This window comes from Rhincodon typus, chromosome 14, assembly GCF_021869965.1.
Source record: "Rhincodon typus isolate 14 chromosome 14, sRhiTyp1.1, whole genome shotgun sequence".
In the NCBI taxonomy this organism is placed as follows: Eukaryota; Metazoa; Chordata; class Chondrichthyes; order Orectolobiformes; family Rhincodontidae; genus Rhincodon; species Rhincodon typus.
The window spans coordinates 54,895,214-54,920,406 of record NC_063345.1 but is presented as its reverse complement, the minus strand read 5'-3'; the positions used below and the strand labels follow the sequence as shown (position 1 = coordinate 54,920,406).

The 25,193-nt window shown below is 38.1% G+C and overlaps 1 protein-coding gene across 2 annotated transcripts in view; it reads right to left on the bottom strand.

Moving 5' to 3' along the window:
* Nucleotides 1-25,193, bottom strand: part of LOC109914929 (protein diaphanous homolog 2-like) — a 395,717-nt gene that overhangs the window by 98,975 nt on the left and 271,549 nt on the right. For both annotated transcript variants that reach the window (XM_048605014.1, XM_048605013.1), the window contains exons 11-16: nucleotides 18,947-19,057; nucleotides 17,818-17,936; nucleotides 15,352-15,468; nucleotides 14,157-14,275; nucleotides 12,118-12,182; nucleotides 8,597-8,701 (exon numbers count right to left, since the gene is read on the bottom strand). In XM_048605014.1, the coding sequence (XP_048460971.1) occupies nucleotides 8,597-8,701; nucleotides 12,118-12,182; nucleotides 14,157-14,275; nucleotides 15,352-15,468; nucleotides 17,818-17,936; nucleotides 18,947-19,057 (636 nt within the window). The remainder of the gene's footprint in view (nucleotides 1-8,596; nucleotides 8,702-12,117; nucleotides 12,183-14,156; nucleotides 14,276-15,351; nucleotides 15,469-17,817; nucleotides 17,937-18,946; nucleotides 19,058-25,193) is intronic.

Sequence of the window (25,193 nt, the reverse complement as noted above, 5' to 3'; positions counted from 1 at the left end):
GCTGCAGGGTTCCCAAGCGGAATATGAGTTGCTGTTCCTGCAACCTTTGGGTGGCATCGTTGTGGCACTGCAGGAGGCCCAGGATGGACATGTCGTCTGAGGAATGGGAGGGGGAGTTGAAATGGTTCGCGACTGGGAGGTGCAGTTGTTTATTGCGAACCGAGCGTAGGTGTTCTGCAAAGCGGTCCCCGAGGAACAGCAACTCATATTCCGCTTGGGAACCCTGCAGCCCAATGATATCAATGTGGATTTCACAAGCTTCAAAATCTCCCCTCCCCCCTACCGCATCCCAAAACCAGTCCAGCTCGTCTCCGCCTCCCTAACCTGTTCTTCCTCCCACCTATCCCCTCCTCCCACCTCAAGCAGCACCCCCATCTCCTACCGACAAACCTCATCCTGCCTCCTTGACCTGTCCGTCCTCCCTGGACTGACCTTCCCCTCCCTAACTCCCCACCTACACTCACCTTTACTGGATCCATCCCCGCCTCTTCGACCTGTTTGTTTCCTCTCCACCTATCCTCTCCTCTATCCATCTTCTATCCGCCTCCCACTCTCTGCCTATTTATTTCAGAACCCCCTTCCCCTCCCCCTTTTCTGATGAAGGGTCTAGGCCCGAAACGTCAGCCTTTCTGCTCCTATGATGCTGCTTGGCCTGCTGTGTTCATCCAGCCCTGCACCTTGTTGTCTCAGATTCTGCAGTTCCTACTATCTCGAGTACAATATGAAGTGTTTCTTTAATTAATTTTTAAAGGATCTCCCTAGAGCACTAGAAAGCTTGAAATATTATTTGCATCAGTTCAGGTATCATGTATTTGATAAGTATAAGAAACCATACATAGACATTGATTGATTGTAGCAGAGATCAACATTGGAGCAAGTTAATCTTGCATAGCTGCTTTTAAAAGTATTCTGCTCATAACACACATTACTAAGGGTGTTCATTTACAATCCCAATTAACATATTGTATCTAAGCAAGTATTTCCATTGCAAACCAGCAACGGTACTTTTAATCAAATATAGACAATCCAAAAGCAACCAATTATGAACCAGTATAGAAATATAAAAACATAGAACAGTACGGCACAGCAGAGGCCCTTCGGCCCACAATGTTGTGCCGACCAATTATCCTACTCTACATATCCTACACTGCATACCCTACATTTTACTATCATTCATGTGCCTATCCAAGAGTCGTTTAAATATCCCTAATGTATCTGACTCCACTACCACCACCGGCAGCACATTCCACACACCCACCACTCTCTGTCTAAAGAATCTACCTCTGACATCTCCCCTACACTTTCCTCCAATCACCTTAAAATTATGCCCCCTCATAATGGTCATTTCTGCCCTGGGAAAAATTCACTGGCTATCCACTCTATCTATGTCCCTCATCATCTTGTACATCTCTATCAAGTCACCTCTCATGTTTCTTCGCTCCAATGAGAAAAGCCCTAGCTTCCTCAACCTTTCCTCATAAGACCTACCTTCCAGTCCAGGCAGCATCCTGGTAAATCTCCTCTGTACCCTCTCTGAAGCTTCCATATCCTTCCTATAATCAGGCAAACAGAACTGACCACAACATTCCAAGTGTGGTCTAACAATGCTTTTATAGAGCTGTAGCATAACCTCGCAGCTCTTAAACTCAATTCCCCTGCCAATGAAAGCCAACACACCATACACCTTCTTAACAACCCTATCAACTTGGGTAACAACTTTAAGAAACCTGTGGACGTGGACTCCAAGATCCCTCTGTTCCTCCACACTGCCAAGAATCCAGGGATTAACCCTTTATTCTGCATTCAAATTTGCCCTTCCAAAATGAATCACTTGACACTTATTTATCCGGGTTGAATTCCACTTCTTTGCCCAGCTCTGCATCCTGTCAACCTACAACAGCCCTCCACACTATCCACAACTCCACCAACCTTTGTGTCATCAGCAAACTTACTAACCCATGCTTCCACTTCCTCATCCAAGCCATTTATAAACATCACAAAGAGGAGAGGTCCCAAAACAGATCCCTGTGGAACACCACTGGTCACCGAGCTCCAAGTTGAATTCTTTCCATCTACTACCACCCTCTGTCTTCTATTGGACAGCCAATTCTGTATCCAATAGCCAAACTTCCCTGAATCCCATGCCTCCTTACTTTCTGAATGAGCCTACCATGGGGAAGCTGATCAAATATTTTGCTAAAATCCATATACACCACATTCACTGCTCAACCTTCAATGTGTTTTGTCACATCCTGAAAGAATTCAATAAGGCTTGTGAGGCTTGACCTGCCCCTCACAAAGTCATGCTGACTATTTCTAATCAAACTAAGTTTTTCCAATCATAAATACTATCTCTCAGAATCCTCTCCAATAATTTGCCCACTACAGAGGAAAGACTGATGGGTTTTTAATTCCCACGATTATCCCTATTCCCTTTCTTGAACAATGGAATAACATTTGCCACCTTCCAATCATCTCGTGCTACTCCAGGGGACAGTGAGTACGCAAAGAACATCGCCAAAGGCTCAGCAATCTCTTCCCTCGCTTCCCATAAAATTTTGGGTATATCCCATCTGGCCCAGGGGACTTACCTATCCTCACATTTTTTCAAAATTTCTAGCATGTTCTCCTTCCTAACATCAACCTGTTCGAGTATATCAGCCTGTTTCACTCTGTCCTCACAAACATCAAGGTCCCTTTCACTGGTTGGGCGTTTGTACTGCCTTTCTGAAATGTGGCGTCAGGCTGGGAGATGGATGAATAAATCTTAGCAATCCTTGCATTATGTGGTTAAAGGGATCAAGGGACCAGAAATCTAGGTAAAGCATTAAATATATTACAACCATGTATCTAATCAATAGAAATAGTCCCTTTGTCTTGAACCAAACATAATTAGAATTTAATATTCAAATCACTGGTTTAACACAAAAGATGATTATCATTACAATTATTTCCACTATTAGACATTTTTGGGTATTTTTTTCCCTTTCTTGCATAAGATGTTCCACTGACATTACTCGTTTTATCAACAATGGTTAAAAAAACCTAACACATCCATATCTGTTTTAAGTCTTATGTATGTTTAATTATGCTCAATGGCATAAGCAAATTTAAAACATTCATTTAAAAAAGTATTAAAAATGCATCATTACCATTTAACATAAAATTTATTCATTCAAAACCGAAGGTGTCAGAAAGTAAAAAGACCACCCACAGTGGTCTGAAGAACTTTTCTTTCACGCCTTCATTTTCATCTCTCCTTTTCTTTATCTGAACTAAAATCAATGAAAAAGGAGCAAATCATTTAGCCCCTCAAAGCTGCTCCACTATTCATTTATATGTTAGATGACATGTGTCACAACTTCACTAACCTGCCTTTGCTCCATGTCTGTTGATACCTCTAACTCAATAAAAATATTCCAGTTGTGACTACTGAGTTCCCATTTTGTCCTATTTTTTGTGCAAAAGATTGTTTCTCCATTTCACTCTTGAATGGTCTAGTTCTAATCTTAAGGCTGTATCGTATCTTTCCTGGGCCTTTAGCAGCAGTTGGCATCATTGCAGCACATCTGCAAGGCTGGGAGCTTCAAAAATGACTTTATGTATGCAGTCAGTATTACAACTTGAGGAAATGCAGGTAGGAAATGGATGACTTCTAAGCACTCAAGGAAAGCCAGACAGGTACTGGGGGAGTCCCTTGAGTGCGTCTCACTCTCCAACCATCATACCTTTCTGAATACTGCTGACAGTAATGGTTCTGTGGTGGTTGCAGCCAGAGCCAAGCTAATGGCTCATTTAGTTGCATTGGTAAGGGTGGGGTAGAGGCAGGAGAAGATTAGAAAATAAACAGCAGTACAGAAATTGACAAGGGAATGTTCAGGTATTTCTGTGGCTGTACCATCAGTTCAGAATGGTACGTTGCCTCCTAGTGAATGGTCAAGAATATCATTGAACAGCTGCAGAACATTCTGAGAGGGGAGGGTAAACAACCAGGGTCCATGGCCTAGTGGGATTATTGCTAGACTATTAATACAGTGACCAAGGTAATGTTATGGGAAGCCAAGTTTGAATCCAGCGATAGTAGATGGTGCAATTTGAATTCAATTAAAAACAAACAAAATCTGGAATTAAGAGTCTAATGACAAAATTAAAACTAATGTGGAACAGGCTTAAGGAGCTGAATTGCCTACTCCTGTTCCTATGTTCATTGCTCTTATCAGTACCAATGACATAGGTAGAAAGAAGGATGATGTCCTGCAGATATAGGAAACAAAAAAGCAAGCAGAACTTTGAAGGTAATAAAACTAGGATTACTCTGGGTGCCACATGCTAATAAACGTAGAAATAAGAGTCAAAACTAAACTGACAACCACGGACCTGCATGGCCTACAATTTTGCAGATTACCACAGTATCATTGGCCACTCTACACCAGTGAGGGGCATTCTTGATTTTTTCAATTCTGCATTCAAGAAACTCAGTTAAATGTGACCAAACGGAAATCATATTAACCAACACCATCTGGTCCAGATCCCACTATCTTGCACAGCCCATGTACCCAAAAATCTTCAGGTCAAATATAAGCCATGTTCAGACACATGAAAACACACAGCCAAAACTCACGACGTGTGTAGACCTCGTTATCAAACTGACTGACAGGCAAGTGAACTTAGGCTGTTGTTGAAAGTTTCAGATAACAAGCTTGTCAGCAAAGTTAAAATCCAAGCAATAAGGGAACAAGGATACAAAGTTGGTGATGGGTAACAGAGAGTAGTGGTGCACCATTGTTTTTCAGTATGAGGAATGATATTTGGTGAGGTTATCCATGAGTCAGTTTTAGGACATGGGTGCACAAAGTACAATTTCAAAAATTTTGGATGACACACAAATTGCAGACTGTGTGGAAGGTAGTGTCAAATCTCAAAAGGGAATATGCTGAGAGAATTGGTGGGTAATTGGCAAATGGGATTTAATACAGTCAAGTTTGAAATGATTAGTTTTGATAGCAGGAAGAAGGGAAAGCAATTTAATGAAGAAAATAATTCTAAATGTGTGATGGAGTACACGGACAACTGTCATTTCAAGTTCTGGACAGATTAAATGAAGAGAAACTGTTCCTTCTGGCAGAAGGGTCAAGAACCAGACAATAATAATATAAAGTGAATTGTAAAAGAAACAGAGGCAACATGAGGAAAACCTCATACACTGAGTGGTTAGGATCAGATGACACTGTTAGACTGCAAGGTGGAGCTGATTCTGTCAGGGCTTTCAAAAGATTAACAGAAAATGGTCCAAAGAGAGGAACATACAGGCCTAAGGGGAAAAGGCAGGGGAGCCAAGTCCAGAAGTTGCATTTGTCACGCTCAGGATGGAGACTTCCATCAGGGTGGAGGATGGTGGGAGGAAAACAGGCAGCCTCAAAAGGGTGGTGGTGCAGAAGGAAGCTGCAATGTAGGTGTGGAGGTACAGGGAGACATAATGAAGAGTGGGCAGTTTTAAATGAGTCAACTGGGATCCAAGGAAACTTGAAATCTCTGAGGGAATTAATTCCTTTCAAGTGAATGTGCAATCTCTGGTACAAAGTTGCATAAGTTTTAGCGTTACAATGGAATGTATTATATCCTGTCATACCGAATATTAATGAAATCTGAGATTAAGATCTGAGATGCAGTAAAAAGGTTAATAACTGCTGGGCTAAAATATTCCAGCTTTGTACACAAATGATGGAAACACATTAGCTCTGACCTTTCCAATCTATGGAATTTGTGTTTAAGGTGATGGTGTTTTTCATACAGAATTACGTCAGTTATGTTTTCAAAACAACTTTTAGTGCGAAATTAGGCCCGTTGTTTTGTACCAATTTAAACACTGTATCACCTAGGAAATTTCATATTCTCTATAAGTGTTGTAATTTGAATTTTAATACACAATTGGTTATTACTGAAAATATTGATAATTCTTTAATCGGTTTCTTTGCAAGCCCATTTAACTTATATGTCAACACAAATACAGAACATACCCAAGAAGTTATTTAGCCAAAATTAAAAAGTAGCCCCGAAAATTAGAATGTAGCCTTCCGGAAAATATTTTGCCCATGAATACTTAAAACTCCCAAACCTCTTTCTTCATTTGAATAGTTTATTTTTACAATTAGATATTAGTTTGGCCAGTTACTCAATGTATAACAATTCACACATAAATGGCACTTGTGACTGTCACTTGTTTAATTTAAGTACTGTAATCTTCTGCCCACTGCCTCATACCTCATATGGTGATAGCATTTATATATTTGGATACGTTTTTGTATTTTCAAAATACAGATACATAAAATGCAAACACCAATCGAAGTGAAGAAGTCAATGTTCTCAAGAAAAACATTAGTTTCTTACACCTTCAGATATGTTTCTTATTCAAAGTCTCAATCTTAACAATTTTCCTACCAATGTCACAGTTTTACCAATCTGATATATTGAATTTCCTCACATATCCCTGAAAAACTTTATGTACCAAATCTGTCGATGTCCCCCCAGCGATTCCTCCAACAACACTACCAAGTTAGTTGGACTTGACCTATCTTTCATTAAACGTGCTGAGTGCATTTACATTATTCCTGATTGTGGATTTGTCTAATTTTTGCACCATGTCTTGCAAGTTGCTGGTCTGTAGTTAAATTATGCTGCATTTTTTTGAACAACAGGTTAATCCTGTAGCCAGTTTCTAGTACATACTTAAACAACATTTTTTTTTAAACAGCATCAATGGAAAACAATGTTATCTGGCTAATTATAATGATATAATAATCCGATTATTATATCATTAGACAGTTTCTCCTTGCATTTATCTTTCGTATACCACTGGCATTGCATTTTCCTCCACTGAAGATGAATTTAAATATTATTGCAATTTTTACTATTCATATTTTCTATCATTCAGCATCATATTAATTGGAGTCACCTGTTCTTAGCAATTTTTAAAGTGTACTTATGAACCAACTTTGTTTACTCCGATGATACCAGCTGCAGATCTTTATCCCTGTATTTGCATTAATTGTTTTGCTAATCTTTTGTTGCTTTGTCTGCCCAGTCCTCACTCATGGACTGCCTTTCATGGTTATATAAACCTTCTCCAATTGATTTATTACTGGTCCAAGCTATTCTCATGAACCAAGATTATATATCACTCCAGAAACATCCTTTGCCTTTCAATAAAATGCATTTGTTTTATAAGCCACCTTCATGAATACATTTGGCAGATTTACCAATAATAATTTTTCCTACCAATTGCAATAAATCTCTTTATTTCTTGAAAATTAATCTCATTCTAAATTCAAGACCAAAGCCTGTGACCCTCTTTTCTATGAAACATCTGAAACCTAGCAACCATGTGGCACCATAGATTTCTCAGGCACTGTTCCCCAGATATTCACAGGAAGCTAATCCTGTTGTTTGAAAAGTCCTCTGCTGTGCTGATGCTTGCTGAGAATCATGTGATCTCATGCTGCACTCTCCATGGGCAATTATACCATGTTCTTTGACATGAGCTTTGGATGGAAAGAGAAATCCACTGTCGAACTTAATTCAGGAATTTAGAAATTACCTGACTGGAAAAGAGAACAAGTTAGCTGTCCATCAAGAGTTGAAAAACGCCTTTGGACTGGTTCCTGGCGCACACTTAAGTAACAAAGTATAACCATGGAGAGGTATTTTCAGTTATTTGCTAAGTTAAACGGGTGATTTTTTTTTTGTAATTCAGAGTGCATGCTGCTGACTGAATAGTGTTTAGACAATGTCACTTTTAGTATACCTTCACACAAGTCTTAGATCTTTTCAATCGGTCACTCAAATTCACTTATTTTTAAAGTTTTTGGTCTCTGCAGTGATCTCACTATATTCTGCTCAGGCTACTTTTCCACGGAGGTTGAAGAAATTATGAATTTTGATTGCATATTAATTTCATTATTCTGCTATGCAATTCACATCACCAAAGTTTCTTAGAAAGCAACTTCCAGACCAGGAACTATATCAGATCCAAGGACAAGAACAGCAGAGACAAGGGAACCTCACCACTGGCAAGTTTCCCTCCAAGCCCCTCAGCATTCGGACTTGGAAATATTCAAGGACAATTATGATTTGATTGATTGTTTTCACACGTATCTAATTTCAATGAAAAGTTTTGTTTTGCGGGCAGTACAGGCAGATCATAGCAAACAAGGACATACAGATCATAGAGTGCTTAGTCAGAACAAGGCATGCAAGGTTATGATTGCACAGGAGGTGCACAAAAGCAAGGTCAACATTAGATTTGAAATTAGTCTGATAACTGCAGGGAAGAAGCTGTTCTTGAGCCTGTTGGTGCGGGTGTTCAAGCTTGATTGGCAACACATTTTGGCCAAACTGTTAACACTCAGATCCCATGAACTGATTTAAATAAAAATTACCATCACTGTGGCATGAATTGAAAACAAAATTATTATATGGTTGCCTAAAAAAAGTAAAATTTATTCTCTATACTTTCTGATCTTGTTCACAATATTCAAACACTCTCATGTAAGTTTCTATGCATTGCTTCTTGAAATTTCATGAAGCATATATTTATTACCTCTGCTTCCAGCTGATGGAGTTTTGTTTCAAGCTCTTTGATTTTTTCATCTTTCTTTTGATTTTCAGCCTGTGCCTCCTGTCGAGCTGTAAATTCTTCATCAAACTGAAACACATATCAGTGAAGCCTTCAAGATCAGCTCAGTTTAATGACAACATATATACTTCTATGTACCGATATACACATACATATATGTATATGAAATAAAGTTATCACTTACTAAGTAAAACAGTTTGCTTTATTTTTCACGTTCCAACTCCCAAGCCGCACGTTTGGCAGTCTACTTTTTGTTTCTATTCAACTTAATCAGTTTTATCATTGATAATTCCCAACAAACAATTCTCTCCATTAGCAACTGGATATTTGCAGAAAATCATTCTTGATTGAAAGGAAGGAGGATCAAAACACAGTGCAATGCAAAAATAAGCATTGCAAATAGCAAAACTATAGCTGCCAAGCTCTGTAAACATCAATTTTAAGTGAATGTCAGCCAATAAAGCTTAGGATAGAGATTCGTCATTTTGGTTTGCAAGTAATATAATCATATTAAATCACAAGGGTATTTGCGTCCCCTACAAAACAACTAAATCACCTTTCTGAAGAAGGGTCTAGGCCTGAAACGTCAGCCTTCCTGGTCCTCTGATGCTGCTTGGCCTGCTGTGTTCATCCAGCTCTACACCTTGTTATCTCTAAATCACCTAACTAACTTGTACAATGAACAGGTTAAGGTCACAGGAAATCAAATAATAGTGAGAAAGTTTCAATATCCAGATTGCTGTTTCTCCAGTATAAATGGGAGTTGCACATCAGGCCCTCTGTGGAATCTCCAATATAACAGTCTCCAAAGGAAAGGCCGGGAGGTTTAAGATTTCAAAGGGCAATTTCTGAAGCCTTCCAAAAGTATCCATTTAAATCAGAGAATTCTGCTGGAGTTAATAGTTATGCATGAAAGTTTAGAAGATTAAAACCCAATTAAAACTCCTGGGTAACTATTAAACTGATCCCCCAACCTACCAAACACACTCCAAACTACACATTTCCTAAAGACATCATATTACACAGACTTGGATCCAACATATCATCTCATCTCCCAGGTCCAGCAATACCCTTCCTACACCATCAAACCTGGCATCTACCCTCTCACACTGCTGGAACTGACACCTATCCCTTTCCAGAGGCCTGACAACACCCCACCTCCCCTCCAAGACCCCTCTTCCTGCTACCAGGGCGTGACTCACCACTCCCTCTCTGCAGCAAGACTTGACCTCTTTCCCCAGGGTCCAAACACATACTCCCACCATCTCTATCTCTCCTTTGGGAGTCAACATCCTCATTCACCCACCCCAACAGGCCTAATTCACTAAAAATTCAACAACACTGGGTACGCTACCCAACTGACAACATAACCCCATATTTATCTTACAAATTATATTGCTATCAACCTGTTCAGAGATGTTATTACATACCTCTCGAGCAAGTGACTAAACCCAAGTATGTCCTAGTGGTAGGGAGACTATTATGCAACACAAGGGCACCTCATACTTATCTTACATACTTAGCCTTTCAGTGGAGCACTCCTAAGTGGCTGTCTGTGTAACTGGACATTTAAATCAAAGGTTATGGCAACAACTGCTACAAAAAAGAGAGGGAGGGCTTGGTTGGCCTTTCCAAACTATCCTGCACAAGGGCGCAGTTGCAGTTAAGGTATACTCTGCATTCCTGAGGGAAAAGTCTGCCAGAAATAGGGAGCTCCATCTTTATGGGGAGATATTGGAGCAGAGCGGCAATCTGACTGAGATTGTCACTTCTTGGAAAATCCAGCCCAATGCGACTGAAGCTAATGTGAAATTCCACTGCACTTGAAAAATTAGACAAATGTAAAAATCAACAGAAACTTCGTTCAAAAAGCTCAACATTTCCCATTTTACCCTCAGTTATGTCATGAAGTGATCCTAAATTAGAAAAAATCTCTATACTCAAACAGACACGGGAAGTCTATTTCAAGACAATTAAAAAGCAAGTCCTCAAGGCACTCCTTTTTGGCCCCTGTAATGAGATCATGATTCATCTCAATTCACTCTGCAACAGGACACAAGTATGGAGACATTTTACTTCATGCATTCTACAATCAACATGCTTTAAAAACTCAAAATTGGAATCACTCAATCACTGTTTAAAAGAGTAACATAGGAATGAAAGATTTGTACAATAGAATGGTACAAGAACACTGACATTTTTAGGTGCTGCATTACATAAAGGAAAGGACATGAAAGCCAGAGTGTGCACAAAACAGATTCACCCAGATTGATCCCAGGGATTAGAAATTTATAAGCAGAAACTTCACAAAGTGGAACTACTTCCATTGGCTCCAAAATATTAAGAGGATATTTTAGAGAAGAATTTTAAAGTTATAAGGCTTTCCTTGTGCAAATCAAGAATAATAATTCCTTCCATTTGGAGAGTTAACGATGAAGAGGAACGTGCAACTTCACTACAAGAGGGAGGAGAGACATTAGGAGAAATTTCTTCATAGAGGGGTTTTTTGGAGCATAGACTGCTTTGTCAGAAGTATGGCTGTGGAGGAGATCACAGCATTTCACCATTTAAGGGAAAATTGGATAAATATTTTAAGCAGAGAAAGACAGGAAGACAGCAAGGTGTCGGTACAATTTTACATTGCTTCAGCAAAGAACTGGCATTGACATGATGGATCTAAAGGATTGTCTATGCTCAAAACATTAATGCTTTTCTCATTGATTTATCAAATATTTTTCCTACTCCTTCAACTTTATGCTATCCTAGCATTAGCCTCTCAATAATAAAAAAAAAAAATACAACTTGCGGGATGGAACACATCAGTCATATTATTGGCAGAGCAGTGTTTCATCATGCTTGGATTTAGCCCTATACCCGAGGTTGTTCTCCAGCCTGCTCATTCCAAACCAAATTCAACTAGCAGTTCACAGTAATGAATAAATCTAAATATATGTTTGAATGAAGAATTTTAGACAGTGGTGGCAATACTGCAGGAACATATAACTAAACAGATAGGTCTTTGATGATGGATATAAAAGTGCAAGGGACAAATGGGCTTTCGCCTTTGTTTAAAACTGGTGTGACTCCTAAAGACTTAGGAAAGAATATGCAACTCTGCAAAAAGCTATCATTCTTGTAATTGAACAATACTGAAGGAAAGAGACAGGATTATCTAATTAAATCATTTCTTGTAGAGTTTCTACTTTCTAATATCTTTTTGTAGTGCTGAAACTATTCCTCTCAAACTGAAGACTCTAAATTTGTCTAAATGGCACTCAGGACATTCTGATATATAAGCAATGCTGATGTCTGCAATATGGTACAAATTGTGGCTTGATCATATTAACATAACATGAATTCAACAAAAAAAGTCCCAACCCCCTTCACACTCAATGGCCTCATTGATCCCTGCATCAAAAATGCACTGCTTTTTACAATAATAAATTTAGTAAGTTATGGCTTCAAGTTTTTTTTTTGGTACCTACCTTTTTGGAAAATTCTAATGCCTTTTTTTCACTTTCTTCTACTTTTGCTTTGTCAACACACTGACCTGTTGAGATAGACCAACTGATTATGTGTTCCAACTTTCATTGCATCTTACAAGAAAAAACTGCATTTGAACTGAACTTCATTAGAACAAAGAAAATTCTACTGAACAGCCAATATTTGTGCAAAGGTTATATATAAACCTTCAGAATACACCAAATAAAAACAGCTCACCCACCTGCTAGGGAGTTTTGTTACCAGAGCTATAAAAAATATTTACTATCATGGGATGACAAACTCAACATAATGCAAAGACAGTAATAACATGGCATAAATGAATGTTGTTCTGAAATTTTGCTAATCCCAGGTTATTAAAGTCTTTGCTGTTGTACAACTTGTCATTTAATAGTGAAAATAATTTTTAGGAAATCCACTTAATATTCCTGGAAACCTCCATAAAAAAGTTCAGGATCTAACTGTGTGATGTACCATTAGAAATCATAACACTTCTTTCATAAAAACTTCGCTATTTTCACAATGCACGTATATTTCAACTAATGAACTTGCAAAATTAAATCTGAATAAAATTAACATAGTTAATAAAACATCTTTCAGCTAATTTCACAATTTATTCCAAATTTCTGCATTAGTCATTCTCTTGCTTCATTGGATTTGAATAAAGCAGTTTTGAATGCTTTCCACAATCTTACCATTCGTACTTTCTGACATTATCTGAATGATAGTTAGAATAAGCAAGAACTTGCTCATTCCAAAATGTGGCTGTGTATGGACATCCACAAAAAAGCATACATGCTCAACTTATTTGGGTTGAATTTTTATCCAACAATTAACTCAACTCAGCAAAGAATATCTGGCTGGATTTTCTGAGGAGTAACAATCACAGATTGCTACTCTGCACGTTTTGTTTTGAAAAACCGAACAGTCTGCAGATCTGACAGAAGGTTCCGATTAGGGTTTCTTCAGGAGTGCGATCAAGGCTAAGTAGTTATGCAGTAGGGTGTCAATTGGATAAAGTGGAAGGCAGAACTTCCTCTAACTTTTTTATTTTCTCTGTGTGGACCGCTGAGGTCCATGCAAAATAGTGACTACCAGAACCAGAAGTTACTGTTGCAATCTGTGTTGACACAGTGACCATTATGTGTGGTACATCGGAGCGTCTGCGTGTGAGCTCAGACGGAATGAGTGCCAGGATGCAAGATGGCAACTGGACCTGGTATGCAACGGATTGCTGAAACATCAGGTATAAAGGTCCATGAATAGGTGATGGGAAGATGGCAGTGTCTTTGGAGCAGGGGACAGGTGTGTTGGCATCAGAGCAAGAAAGGGGTAAAGGGGTGCAGTGTTGGTACAGGAGGTGGTGTTGTCAGGTCATGGGAAGTTTCAGGTCCAAAGTGGTTGGGCTGGGAAAAGCAGTAAGCTACCTTGGGGGATTAGTTGAAGTGTTCATTGGGAGTTAGACCACGTAATTAATAGTTATCATTTTTGATTAACTATTTACTTAGCTGTAATTAAATGCATACATTCACAGGGATCAAGACATAGGGAATTGCCCAGTAGGATATTCAACTTTTTGAAAGTCTGCCTCAGTGGGGACTTTAGGGGATCCCCATGTGAAATCCCCATCTCTTTGTCAGAAATGATTATCTACCCATCAGAAAATCTGAGCCATTAACTTATTTTGCACACCAGTTTGTTACTGCGGAGACAACAGCAGTGATCTGTACCCTAGGATCAGATTAGTTCAAATGTATGTGGTATGGCTCTATTCTACCACATTGGCTGGTTCAGTGATGGCTAAATTAGCTACGTATTTTCTTCCATTGATGAAAATGTTTACTCATTAAACAGTCTTATTTTATTCAAAAGTATATCACACTATTATGCATACGCATTTGGAACTTTCACAAAATTACAGCTAAGAAGCAAAGCAATAGAAAACTTGAACAGAATAAAAATTTCAAAATTGTTAACACAGCTTAAACGTTCAATCAAAAGCTGAATAAGTATTCAAACATACCTATGAGATGACTAAAATCTACATCTAATCGTTTACGGTATTCAAAGTCGGGATCTACTCCATTCCGATGCAATACTATCTGCGAAACGCATTCTTCAATAATCTTGTAATACTGAGGTCTGGAAGCACAATAATTCCAAAAATGACTTTTACGTAGTACTAATCAGAAATAGCCCAACACAAAATCCCATTAAAGGTTTTACATTGAATTCAAAAGTGTATTAAATAAACTGAACACAAAGTTCATATTCGATCATATCATATTCAAGGTGTGAACTTTTCAAAAAATATCTTTCCCATGATTTGTACATGTGTTGTTAAAAATTCGAAGGCTATCTTAGAAAAGTCAAACCGAAATTGACATGCAAATAATTGAACTGGATATCAGTGTCTTTTTAAAATGAAGGATTAATAACTTGCATTGAAATATTCATTAGGTTTGAAAGACTTTCCCTGTTTTCCACTAAAAGTCACAAGGAATCACTAGATCAAATCATAGAATCCCTACAATATGGAAACAGGTCATTCCGCCCAACAGGTCCGCACTATGGACAATTTAGCATGGCTAATCCACCTAACTTGCACTTCTTTGGACTGCGGGAGGAAACCGCAGCACCCGGCGGAATCCCATGCAGACACAGGGAGAATGTGCAAACTCCATACAGACAGTCACCTGAGGGTGGAATCGAACTCGGGTCCCTGGCACTGAGGCAGCAGTGCTAACCAGTAAGCCACTGTGCTGCCCCAATATCTTCACATTTCCATTGTACTTCATAAACCACCAGTCTGAGAAAGCCAACTTTAATTACCTCCCCCTGAAACATGGCTCCTTTTCTCTTTGGGGAAGCATAGACATAAAAGAATCAAATGTCATAAAATAAAGTAGTAGGAAAAGAATTATTCCTAGATTCTCAGGTTTACATTCGTCTACATTTCTGTAACTTGATGAAAATTATACTTTCCTTTTGTGTCAATAACTTCAATCTAGGTTGAATACATTACTTTTACAATATTCACTTGGACGAACTGAACATAACCTGGTCAAAAGCCATTTTCTCTAAGAGACACTACAAAAACCAGGCATCTCATTAATTTATGCAAATAATTATTGCAACGATGTTTAATACTTGGTTATCGTCATAACACTTGATTGGCAATCAAAATATCAAAAATTCCACTCAGCATGACCTCTCACCTGACATAGTAATCATTCCTGATGAGCAGTAGGTGTTGCAGCATTGAGAGAAAATAATTCTCCGCTGCAGTGTCCTTCACCATATTAGACAGCAGATGGTACACTTCATTCATGTCAGTACAATGGAGTTAAGAATAAAAAGCTAATAAAATGTGCATTAGATTTATATTTGTATTTATAACATTAGGAAATAAAGTGGAGCTATGTCCAACGTATTTCCAGCTCTAGCTTTTAAAAAAAAAAGTAAAGTTCACACCTCAAAGTATAAAACTTGAAAACATTTTTCCAATACTGATTTCTGTCTGCTCAATCTTCAACAAATTAGATCTATTGTGGCATTTGATCTTGAGCTGAGCTTCTGACTCCAAATCTACTGTCACCGAGATTGCCTATTTTCACCTTTCTAACACCACCGTACTCTGCCTCGGTACCTTGGCTGCTAAAATTCTCATCTGTGCCTTTGTTGCCTGTATACTCAACAAAACCAATACACTTCTGAATGGATAAACACACAGTGCCACAATACACTTGAAATCATTTCAACCTCCACTGGTTATACCCTAACTTCATTTAACTATCACCTTCAGAGTCATTTTGTCTGGCAACACTTCAACTTAAAAATTCACGCTTTCATCTTCAAATCCCTCCATGACATTGGTTCCTTTTGCTATAAAATTCTCCAGTTCTACAGCCCTGTGAAATCTCCTTGTTCCTCTAATTCTGGCCTCTTTTGTATCCTCAAGATAGCTGTTCCACCACAAGCAACTGTGCCTTCAACTCTGGATGTTATTCCTTACACCTTCAGCCCTCTAAACATTTCTCTCCTCCTTTAGTGGACTTTGAGATGTTCTTTAAAAGCCAATTCTCTATCCATGCATTTGGACACCTATCCTGTATTTTTCAATGCGGTTCATGTCCAATCAGATCTGATACTGCTCCTGTGAAGCATCTTTGGATGTTATGATGGCAAAGATGTTATTTATATGGAGATTTTTGGAATAAATACAACACAGAAAACTATTACAACAAACTCTCTGTTGATAAATACAGAAGTATTTGAAGTAAGTCTTTATTTCCCAAAAAGGAATAGGTTTATCCTCATGCAGTTTGTTTCAAACTATAAACCAACTGAACTTATTAGATATATTTCATGACTAAAAAAGTGAGGCATTTCATGAGAGTGAAAAGAGCTTCAAAGAGATTATCTTGCACCAGTAATATACAGAATCAATTGGAGTGAGGTACACTGTCATTGTTTTAAAACAGAAACAGCACATTAATGAATGAATGGCTAAACCAAACTAAACTGAACTGCAAGTTAAAAAAGATGCTTGTATTAGAGAAGCTGAGCAAGTCATGCATATATTCCATGTACCCATAATGAGATTTCATGAGAAAGAATAATATAACTAAATTCTGATCCTATTAGTGATAAATTAACCAGTTGCTTACAATGGTCTCATCTTCATTGACAAATCATTTAATATCCGTTTCCCTTTGTTCTATCCATTCAAAACAATAATAAAAAATTGCCATTAATCAACCAAATAGATTAGACATCTCAAATTGTTGGCACGTAAGTTGACACTTGAAGTCTTATAAACAAAAACTTCCAAAATCAGGTGTCAATTCACACATCAAGTGTAAAAGTCAATCAAAAGTCACTGTTCTGAAATTTCATCAGCATCCAATGCAAAGAGTGGGCATGTCTTAAACTCCCCACACATCTTCAAAGGACAGTTCATATCACCTGTTTGAACCTTTGTGCCCTGGTTTCAGAAACTGGTGAAAAATTAACTACTAATTACAAGACAACATTTCCTGGATGAGACAGCAGATGCTTTGACTTACACAGAAAGTACATACAAAAAGACGGCTATGGGGCCAAAAAAATCGTGTCATCTTTTGTGCAGCAAATTATTGTAGTTAGAAGTTTTCTGTTATAAGTAACATAGGTATATGATATTTCTGTTTTCTCATTCACTTTCACACTTGCAACTAAAAATAAGTTTTGAAAGACACATTGTGCAACATAGACAAATCACAGTTGCCAAAAATAACAAAAAGAAACAGACTGCATTAATACAACATGCTTGGGAGAAGAATAACTTTAGGGAACATCTAATGAATGGCTTTGTTCATTAACTAGAATCCGTAATTAAAAATACAACTTAGAGATGACTGTTCAACCGAACTTGGGGTTGGCAGGTCTATTTGTGCGATCACTTTAATTAGGTTAAAAATACAGGCACACTTCTCACATTTAAATGTGTAATAAAATAAAATCTAATATGCTTCTACAGATAATGAGCTTGCAATGAAATATTCTCTAGTGTCGCTATTTTAACATGACGATGCTTTCCCACTATAATTTGTTGACAAAACAATGAGCTCAAAAGTAGAAAATAATTGTCACGGTGAAGTGATCTAAACAAAAAAAAAGAAACAATGATTTGATAAGGATATTCCATCTCAGACCGGATGTCTTCCAGTCGATGTGACACCTCAATGAAGTCTTCTTCTTTGTTTTCATCAAACACTTTTAATTGAATATCTAGTTCTTCATTTTCTTTATCTTTCAGGACCTAAAAATTCCAAAAACACACTCATGTACACATTGTATGAAAGTTGAAGAACAAAAGGAAATTGGGCCTGGATCAGATATTAGTGAATGCCTTGTTTATGTTCACATTGCTACACAGTTGCATTTGAATTTAATTAAGCTTCTTGTATCAGTCCAGCCATTACCAAAGACAAAGAAAAGAATTAAACTTGTGTAGTTAAAGCCAACAGAACACTGCATTAAAAGCATTATTTTAAGCGCTTCCTTTGCAACTGTAAATGAAGTAATTCCTCCAGAATCAATATTCATAAATAAGCTCCTACCACCAAACCAACAGCAAATACTAAGAATACATCGTGTCAAGGTGAGACTTCCCTTCCGATTGATACCTTGCTAGATATGGAGAAATTTATTGCACAGGATATGGAACACATCGCAAAAGAAATGTGAATGATGGACTTTGTTAAGTTTCTCAATTTCGGACTTGACACCTGTTTCCACATTCTTCCGTCTTCAAAGCCAATGTTCCTTACTAACAGTCTATTACAATAGCTTTTCTTTTGTGAAATAATGTCAATTTCATCAAAATCACATGCAAGGCTTTCTATACAATAGAAAATGATTTGCACTGTAATAACTTACAAAGTCTGATAAATGAAATGTCACCCAAAATTGAACAGTCAGTAGAAATATATTTTGCCTTCCCTAACTTCCCTACCAGCCCTACCAAAAATGGATAAGACCTGTCATATCAGAAAAATCAAATAGCACCACTCAAAGAAATGCTTTTAACAAGTTAAGGAGCTTGTGAAGCTTCACAAAGAACTTTTCTTTTAAAAATGCTTCATTTATGATTCCACTGAAAACCTCCGTGAAGCTTTTGTGAGCTGAAACACTTTCATACCAGTGACTATTTTATTTCAATCATCACAAGCCACACTGAAGTCTTATAACCCCATTATTGCTCTTCTCAAACATTTTTGTTAGGTTGTTTTTCACGTGGTAATAGAATGAACTCTTAATTCTTCTTACAGGAAGTATCTTTTTCAATCCACAACGTAAGAATTCATTTCTCAAGTGTATCCTGAAATCCAGATCATCTGGAGATGTGACCAGAGCATTAATTAACTGCATGCATGCGACCTAAAAGAAGAAAGAAAAATACTTAATTTTAGCTGGATAAACTAGTTCAAGCAATATTGCAACCAAACTAAAATCTCTTAAATGATACCACAGGAGTTTATAATTTAACACGAGATGGAAATAGCAGTCATATTTCACTTATCATTTAATTTTAGATTTCAAATACAGTCATCATTTAGTTTCAAAGAAAATAATGCACTCCAATATCGAAAACAGGTACTTCTAGCAAAATAAAGTGTCCAGGATGGGAATGCAAATCACAACTTTTCTTCACTGATAGCAATCTACTTGTAGCGAACAACTACTATAGCTCACAAGTCAGATATAATGATATGAAGAAAAAAACTAAGCTGTTAAAGGAGAAGTCAAGGACAGTGCTATAAATATCACTGTAGTGAAGTTTAATGGATATGCACAGTCCAAAGAGAATGCACATAATAATTAATGGCATGGATGTAAATGAGCAGTAATTAGTTGTACAGCAATTGAGCCTAAGTAGTAAAAGCTAATTTAATACAGTATTACTTACATATGAATTGTAATAGACCAGCATATCTACAAATTACAAGCAGGAAAAGATTAAAAGGGTGAATGGTGTTTATGGATGGATATGGCAGGGAATACAATAATAAGCCAGAATCACATTCATCAACCCAAAGACAAGATCATCAAAACTCCCACACAGTCCTGAAGAAATAAATATCTCACTAACTTTCTGAAAGCTTAATTCATTCCATAACTATCATGTTTCACAAAATAGCTGAGATCACCAGTGGCCCTTCTGAAGGTTCTGACAGTGAGGTGCAAAGATTCCTGTACCATCACTGGACAAAACAGAACCAGAGAAAGCTTCAGAACAAGCATGGCCACACTTTACAAATGCACCCTCCTCCAGCTCAAATACAACTGTGGGTCCTCATGGCACCCTGATTATAATGGAGATGTACCAGAACAGGGTGGGCAGCAGGAGAAGGCATAAGCAAAGGCAACTGCAGGTGTTCCTTCTTGGAGAATGGAGGATAAACACAGTCTTGCTTAGCTAGAAATAGATGCAAGTCCACCAAATTCACAGCAAAGGAGGTTCTACCTTGAGTATCTGTATTTTAGTCAGTTCACGTGCACAACCCTGACTCAGGACTTTGAGCGCATGAACTCCTCCATTCAGAGGGTGGTCAATCTCATTGGGAGTCACATGAAGGATCACATTCGAGTGCAAGCAAGGATTGCGCTCTGATGTTGCACAGCACACTCCATAGTTTTGACCAATCAGTAGTACAGATGTCAGTTGAACATAAACTCCGGCCATCCAAAGGATGAGGCAGTCACTGAGGAGGGAAGGTGCTGTCTTTTTGTGCCTTCTAACAGACAGATGACCTCTGAAGCAGGGTCGAGCTCGAGGCTGCTGTGGCATTAATGTGCATGTAGCTAATACAGGCATTTGAATCACCAGATTACCATCATATGCATCTCAGGTGACAGGAGGAGGAATGTGTAAGAGTGGCTGAGCACAAAGACTACAGCGTAGAGTCTCTGATGTGGTTCAATGTTTTTCTTTCACCCATAATTATGATTTTTTTTGGATTTTTGAACACCGTGTCAATATTGACATTTGAAGACAGACATCTGATCTTCCTTCTATGTATGGTCAGGACAGAACAGGCACTGAGTGAAGGGAAACATTTGAATGGTGACAGTGAAAACTCTGGGCAGATGAACATCCCAAATATGCAGGAAGCGTTCATGATCTGGTGATGTAAGGTGTGTAATTTATTTATGCTATTTATTTTAGAGTTTGGATTTTGAACTAGTGGCATGTGGTTTTTGATCTGTGCATAGGCAGGGATTTAATAATCAACTTGACAGTATTTCTGGAGTCACAATTTTAAGCCGACATGAGTCAGAGACCAAGTGGCTATGACTTCCTGGAGCGATGATGGGAATTGGTTCGGATTGTAAAGGGTTTTAAGATCAAAGAGATTAAACACTGAACGCCATTAACTTGCTTTTAGTTTAAAATAACTTATGTTTTTGTTTTACTTAAGGGAAAACTAAGATTGGAATGCTTTTGATAGCAGTTCACAGAAGAGGTTAGATGTAAGAACAGTTTCTCATTGAGATATGAGTTGGTTCAGAACAGTTAGCAAAAAGGGTATGTGACAGCAAGGCTGTAGTTGGAAAATTCTGAGTCAGAAGTGTTAGGTTAGAAATTTGAAGGAGTCATTTGAAGCCAAAAAACTTTGAACTCATTTGTGTGAAGAATCAAGGAAAAGATTATTAAACTGTCAAGAGTGGGAATAGAAGGGAGCATTTAAGCCAAACCTGAACAAATGACAGAGAAGGTAACTTTCTGTCTCTGATATTTGAGTATTGTAAAGTGGTGGCATTGGAATATGTGGAATTTTGTTTTGCTGTTTGTTTATAAATCCTTCAAATTGTGTTTTATGTAAATATCTTGGTTTGTTCTATTTTATTTTCATTTCTTTTGTGCAATAAACTTCTGTGTTATTGCTAAAATCAAGTCTGCTAGACTATGTGCTTATGTTTCAGTGAAAAACCAATATGTTACATCATCACTTTCAAATACAATCTTTGATGGAAATGTTCTCACAGGCAAAGTGACTTCATCTTAACATTTTTTCCAGGGATCAAGGGGCTCTGCTGAAGAATCCTGAATCAAATGATCCGTGATGTGAATACATTTCAACAAGTTGCGGGCTGAATCCAAACATCAGAACAAAGGAACCTCTTGTGTTGCATCTTCCTCATTTCCAATACGGCGTGTACTTCTAGAGACACACAATTGTTAAGGAGTACAGTCTCACAAAAGTATATATGGGCTACACAGTAGATTGCCAAAATGTGCAATGTACCACCTTACAAATCCAGGCTCACAGGAACCACATTTCCAGAAGCCTGACAGCATGCTCAGTAGTGGCCCCAGTGTGAAGATGATTTCAGTTGTAGCATATTTGTGCCTCTTTGTCTCTGGTTTAAGTAGAGCATGAGCAGCAACCTCTTCTATCTCTCTTGTTGCCTTGAATTGAACTACAATGTATTGGGGGATGGAATGAAAGGTTGCAGCAACCTGAATTACCAGATGAAGCAGTCATGGCAGCTATAAAGAGAGAAAGCAAACATGTATAGGGGACGCTTGTTGTGGTTGTTCATCATTTGAGTGTAGAGAGATTGGAAGGCCTTCCTGAAAGTGACTCGTACTGTTCATTCAGTTCGTGCTTTGATAGCCAGATGGATACAATCTGACAGCCTGAGGTAATCCAATGATCCAAGCTAAATCCAGAGTCCTTTTGCCTGAAGCCTCATCTGTCTAGATTTGAAAGTACTGCCCAACTCTCAAAAATAGAGCCTCAGTGCACCTCTATTGGTAAAATGCCATCAAGGGACACAGATAATCCTTGGAAGGAATGAGATGATCTTCAAGGCCATATGACTTCCATGGTATTGGCACAGCATGGCAAGGACACAAACACATCTGCCTGGAAAGTCAAGATCTCCTGTGATATTAGCTTTTCATCATTTATAAATAACACTGCTTTAAACGGTACAATCGATGTGATGATATGGACCTTGTTGCCTACCCGAGCCCTCCTTCCCTGGAATATGCCTTTTATTACCGAGATTGCTCCTTATCAGCACTGGATCTGACCATGAATGTTCTGCTACCAATGCCTACTCAAATTACACACCCAATTATATTTAGAGGTCAAACTAACTACCTCTTATGCACTCAAGATACCAAGTGACTTAGAACTGCTTGCACTACCAACTGCGCAAGAAACACTCTCGCTACCTGGACAAGTCACAAATAGCACCCAGCACAATGGCTCAGTATCCCACACTCCCTTTTAAACGGTCGTGACTGGCTTCCTGTCATATATCCACCTTTATGCACCTGCTTTGCCTATTGCAGCTCTGTGAATATTTCGCCACATCTCTCATGAGATCTCAATTAATTTTTTAACGATGAAAATTCCACTCAGCAGATCAGGTAGGTTAGCGGGGCTGGCCGTCCCCCATCTTGATGAAAATTGCCAGTGGCAGGAGAGGCCACACCAGTAGTTTAATCACTCGCCTGCATTCCTTCCAACATATGAAAAACAGAAAAGTTCAACCAGCTGTTCAACCAGAAATGTTCAATTTTTAATATGCATTTACACCACCCTTTTCAGTTCTATAAAGACAAAAGGGAAGAAATTAGCTCTGATAATCCAAGTTTATGAATACAAAACATTTATATTAGTACTCCCCTGCCCACTTTAATGCAGATATTATGACTTATTTCATTAGTTAATTAGAATCAGGAATTGGCATAATATCAGATTAGCTGTTCAATTTTGAATACCAACAGTACTTTCTAGTCACATACTTTTTGAAATATGGGAGATTGATTTGTGTAATCAACGTTATGGTCTACAATGCTTCTCTAACAGAAAGCACACACAACAGTTATTGATCAATCTGCTCCAGCATACTGAGGCTTTCTGGAGCAGCATGATGGTTCAGTGGTTAGTACTGTTGCCTCAGAGGGCCAGGAACCCAGGTTCGATTCCACCCGGTCTGTGTGGAGTTTGCACATTCTCTCCGTGGATGTGTGGGTTTCCTTCGGGTGCTCCAGTTTCATCCCACAGTCCAAAGATGTGCAGGTTAGGTGGACTGGCCATGTTAAATTGCCCATAGTGTCCAGGGATGTGCAGGCTAAGTGGATTAGCCATGGGAAATGCAGAGTTACAGAAAAGGATAAGGCAGTTGGTCTGGAACGCTCTTCACAGAATCAGTGTGGATCGTCAGTGTGGCCTGCTTCCATACTGAAGGGATTCTATGGTTCTAACGTAACTTCAAAACATGACACTGATTATGTTCCTTTATACTTAAAATTTTGCATTTATGCTCACCAACTTCACTATATCTATTTCTAAAGTGTTAGTAGCAAAAGGAATGCTACCCTGAAAAAAGATTCACAAGCAGGGTATACAGGACTGCATAAAATGAAATAGGACTGAGTCAGATACTTTCAAAATTCTCCAAACTGTCTTCAGACAATGATTTACAACACAGGGTGAAGAATTTTTTTTTTTTTTTAAAAAGGATAAGGAGAAACTTCTTCAGCCAGAGAGTGGTGAATCTATGGAATTCACTGCCACAGAAGGCTCTGGAGGCCAGGTCACTGAGTATATTTAAGACGGAGATAGATAGGTTCTTGATTATCAAGGGGATCAAGGCTTACAGGGAGTAAGCGGGAGAATGGGATTGAGGAACTTATCAGCCATGATTGAATGGAGGAGCAGACTCAGTGGGCTGAATGGCCTAATTTCTGCTCCTGTGTCTTATGGTCTTATGGTCTTAAATGACCAAAAGAACAATGTTAAATTCATGGTAATGTGAATATATATAGAAACTTCCTAAGAGGAGAATTACTACCACTGCTAGAATTAAGCTCAATGTGATTGCAGCATTTACTTTTTTCCATAATGTTTCTGAATGCTTCTGGCCAGACATTAACAAGAGCATATGGTGTGTCTGAAATCTTTTAAATGGATTATTTGTAATGCTATAGGAATTGTTCTAGCTTCAATACAACAAGCTAGATTGATGCATCCTGAAGCAAGAGACTATAGGATGCATTTACTCACGGAAAAAAACTCAGAAAAAGAACTTATTTTTAAAACTGCATATCTCAAAATTATATTTGGTAATGGTCTTGTGATGATGAGTAAAAACACAATGTAGAAAAAAAAAGTGATTCTTCTAACTGTGTGGGAAAGATCATTGTGTGCCCTAAGTTTTCATAGGTATCGCACTAATTTTATGTCACTGGCACACAAAGCTGGCAATAAAGGTGCAACATTAAATTCACAATCACTAGCTCAGCATAACTAAGAAAAAATGATTCTGCCCTTTTGTCATTGCTAGTGCCTTGTTCATGATATTTAGGTTTCAATGAAAGCATCTTAAATGTGACATTTTCTGGACAAAGGCTAAATATGGTGCATTCTGTTTTATTGCACTGGCAGCAAAATTTGATTCATTCATTATGCTGAATGTGATACTTTTAGCAAAACAGAAACGAAAACTAACAATTAAGAATAGATTAAATTCAACTGGAAATGTCCAGATAAAA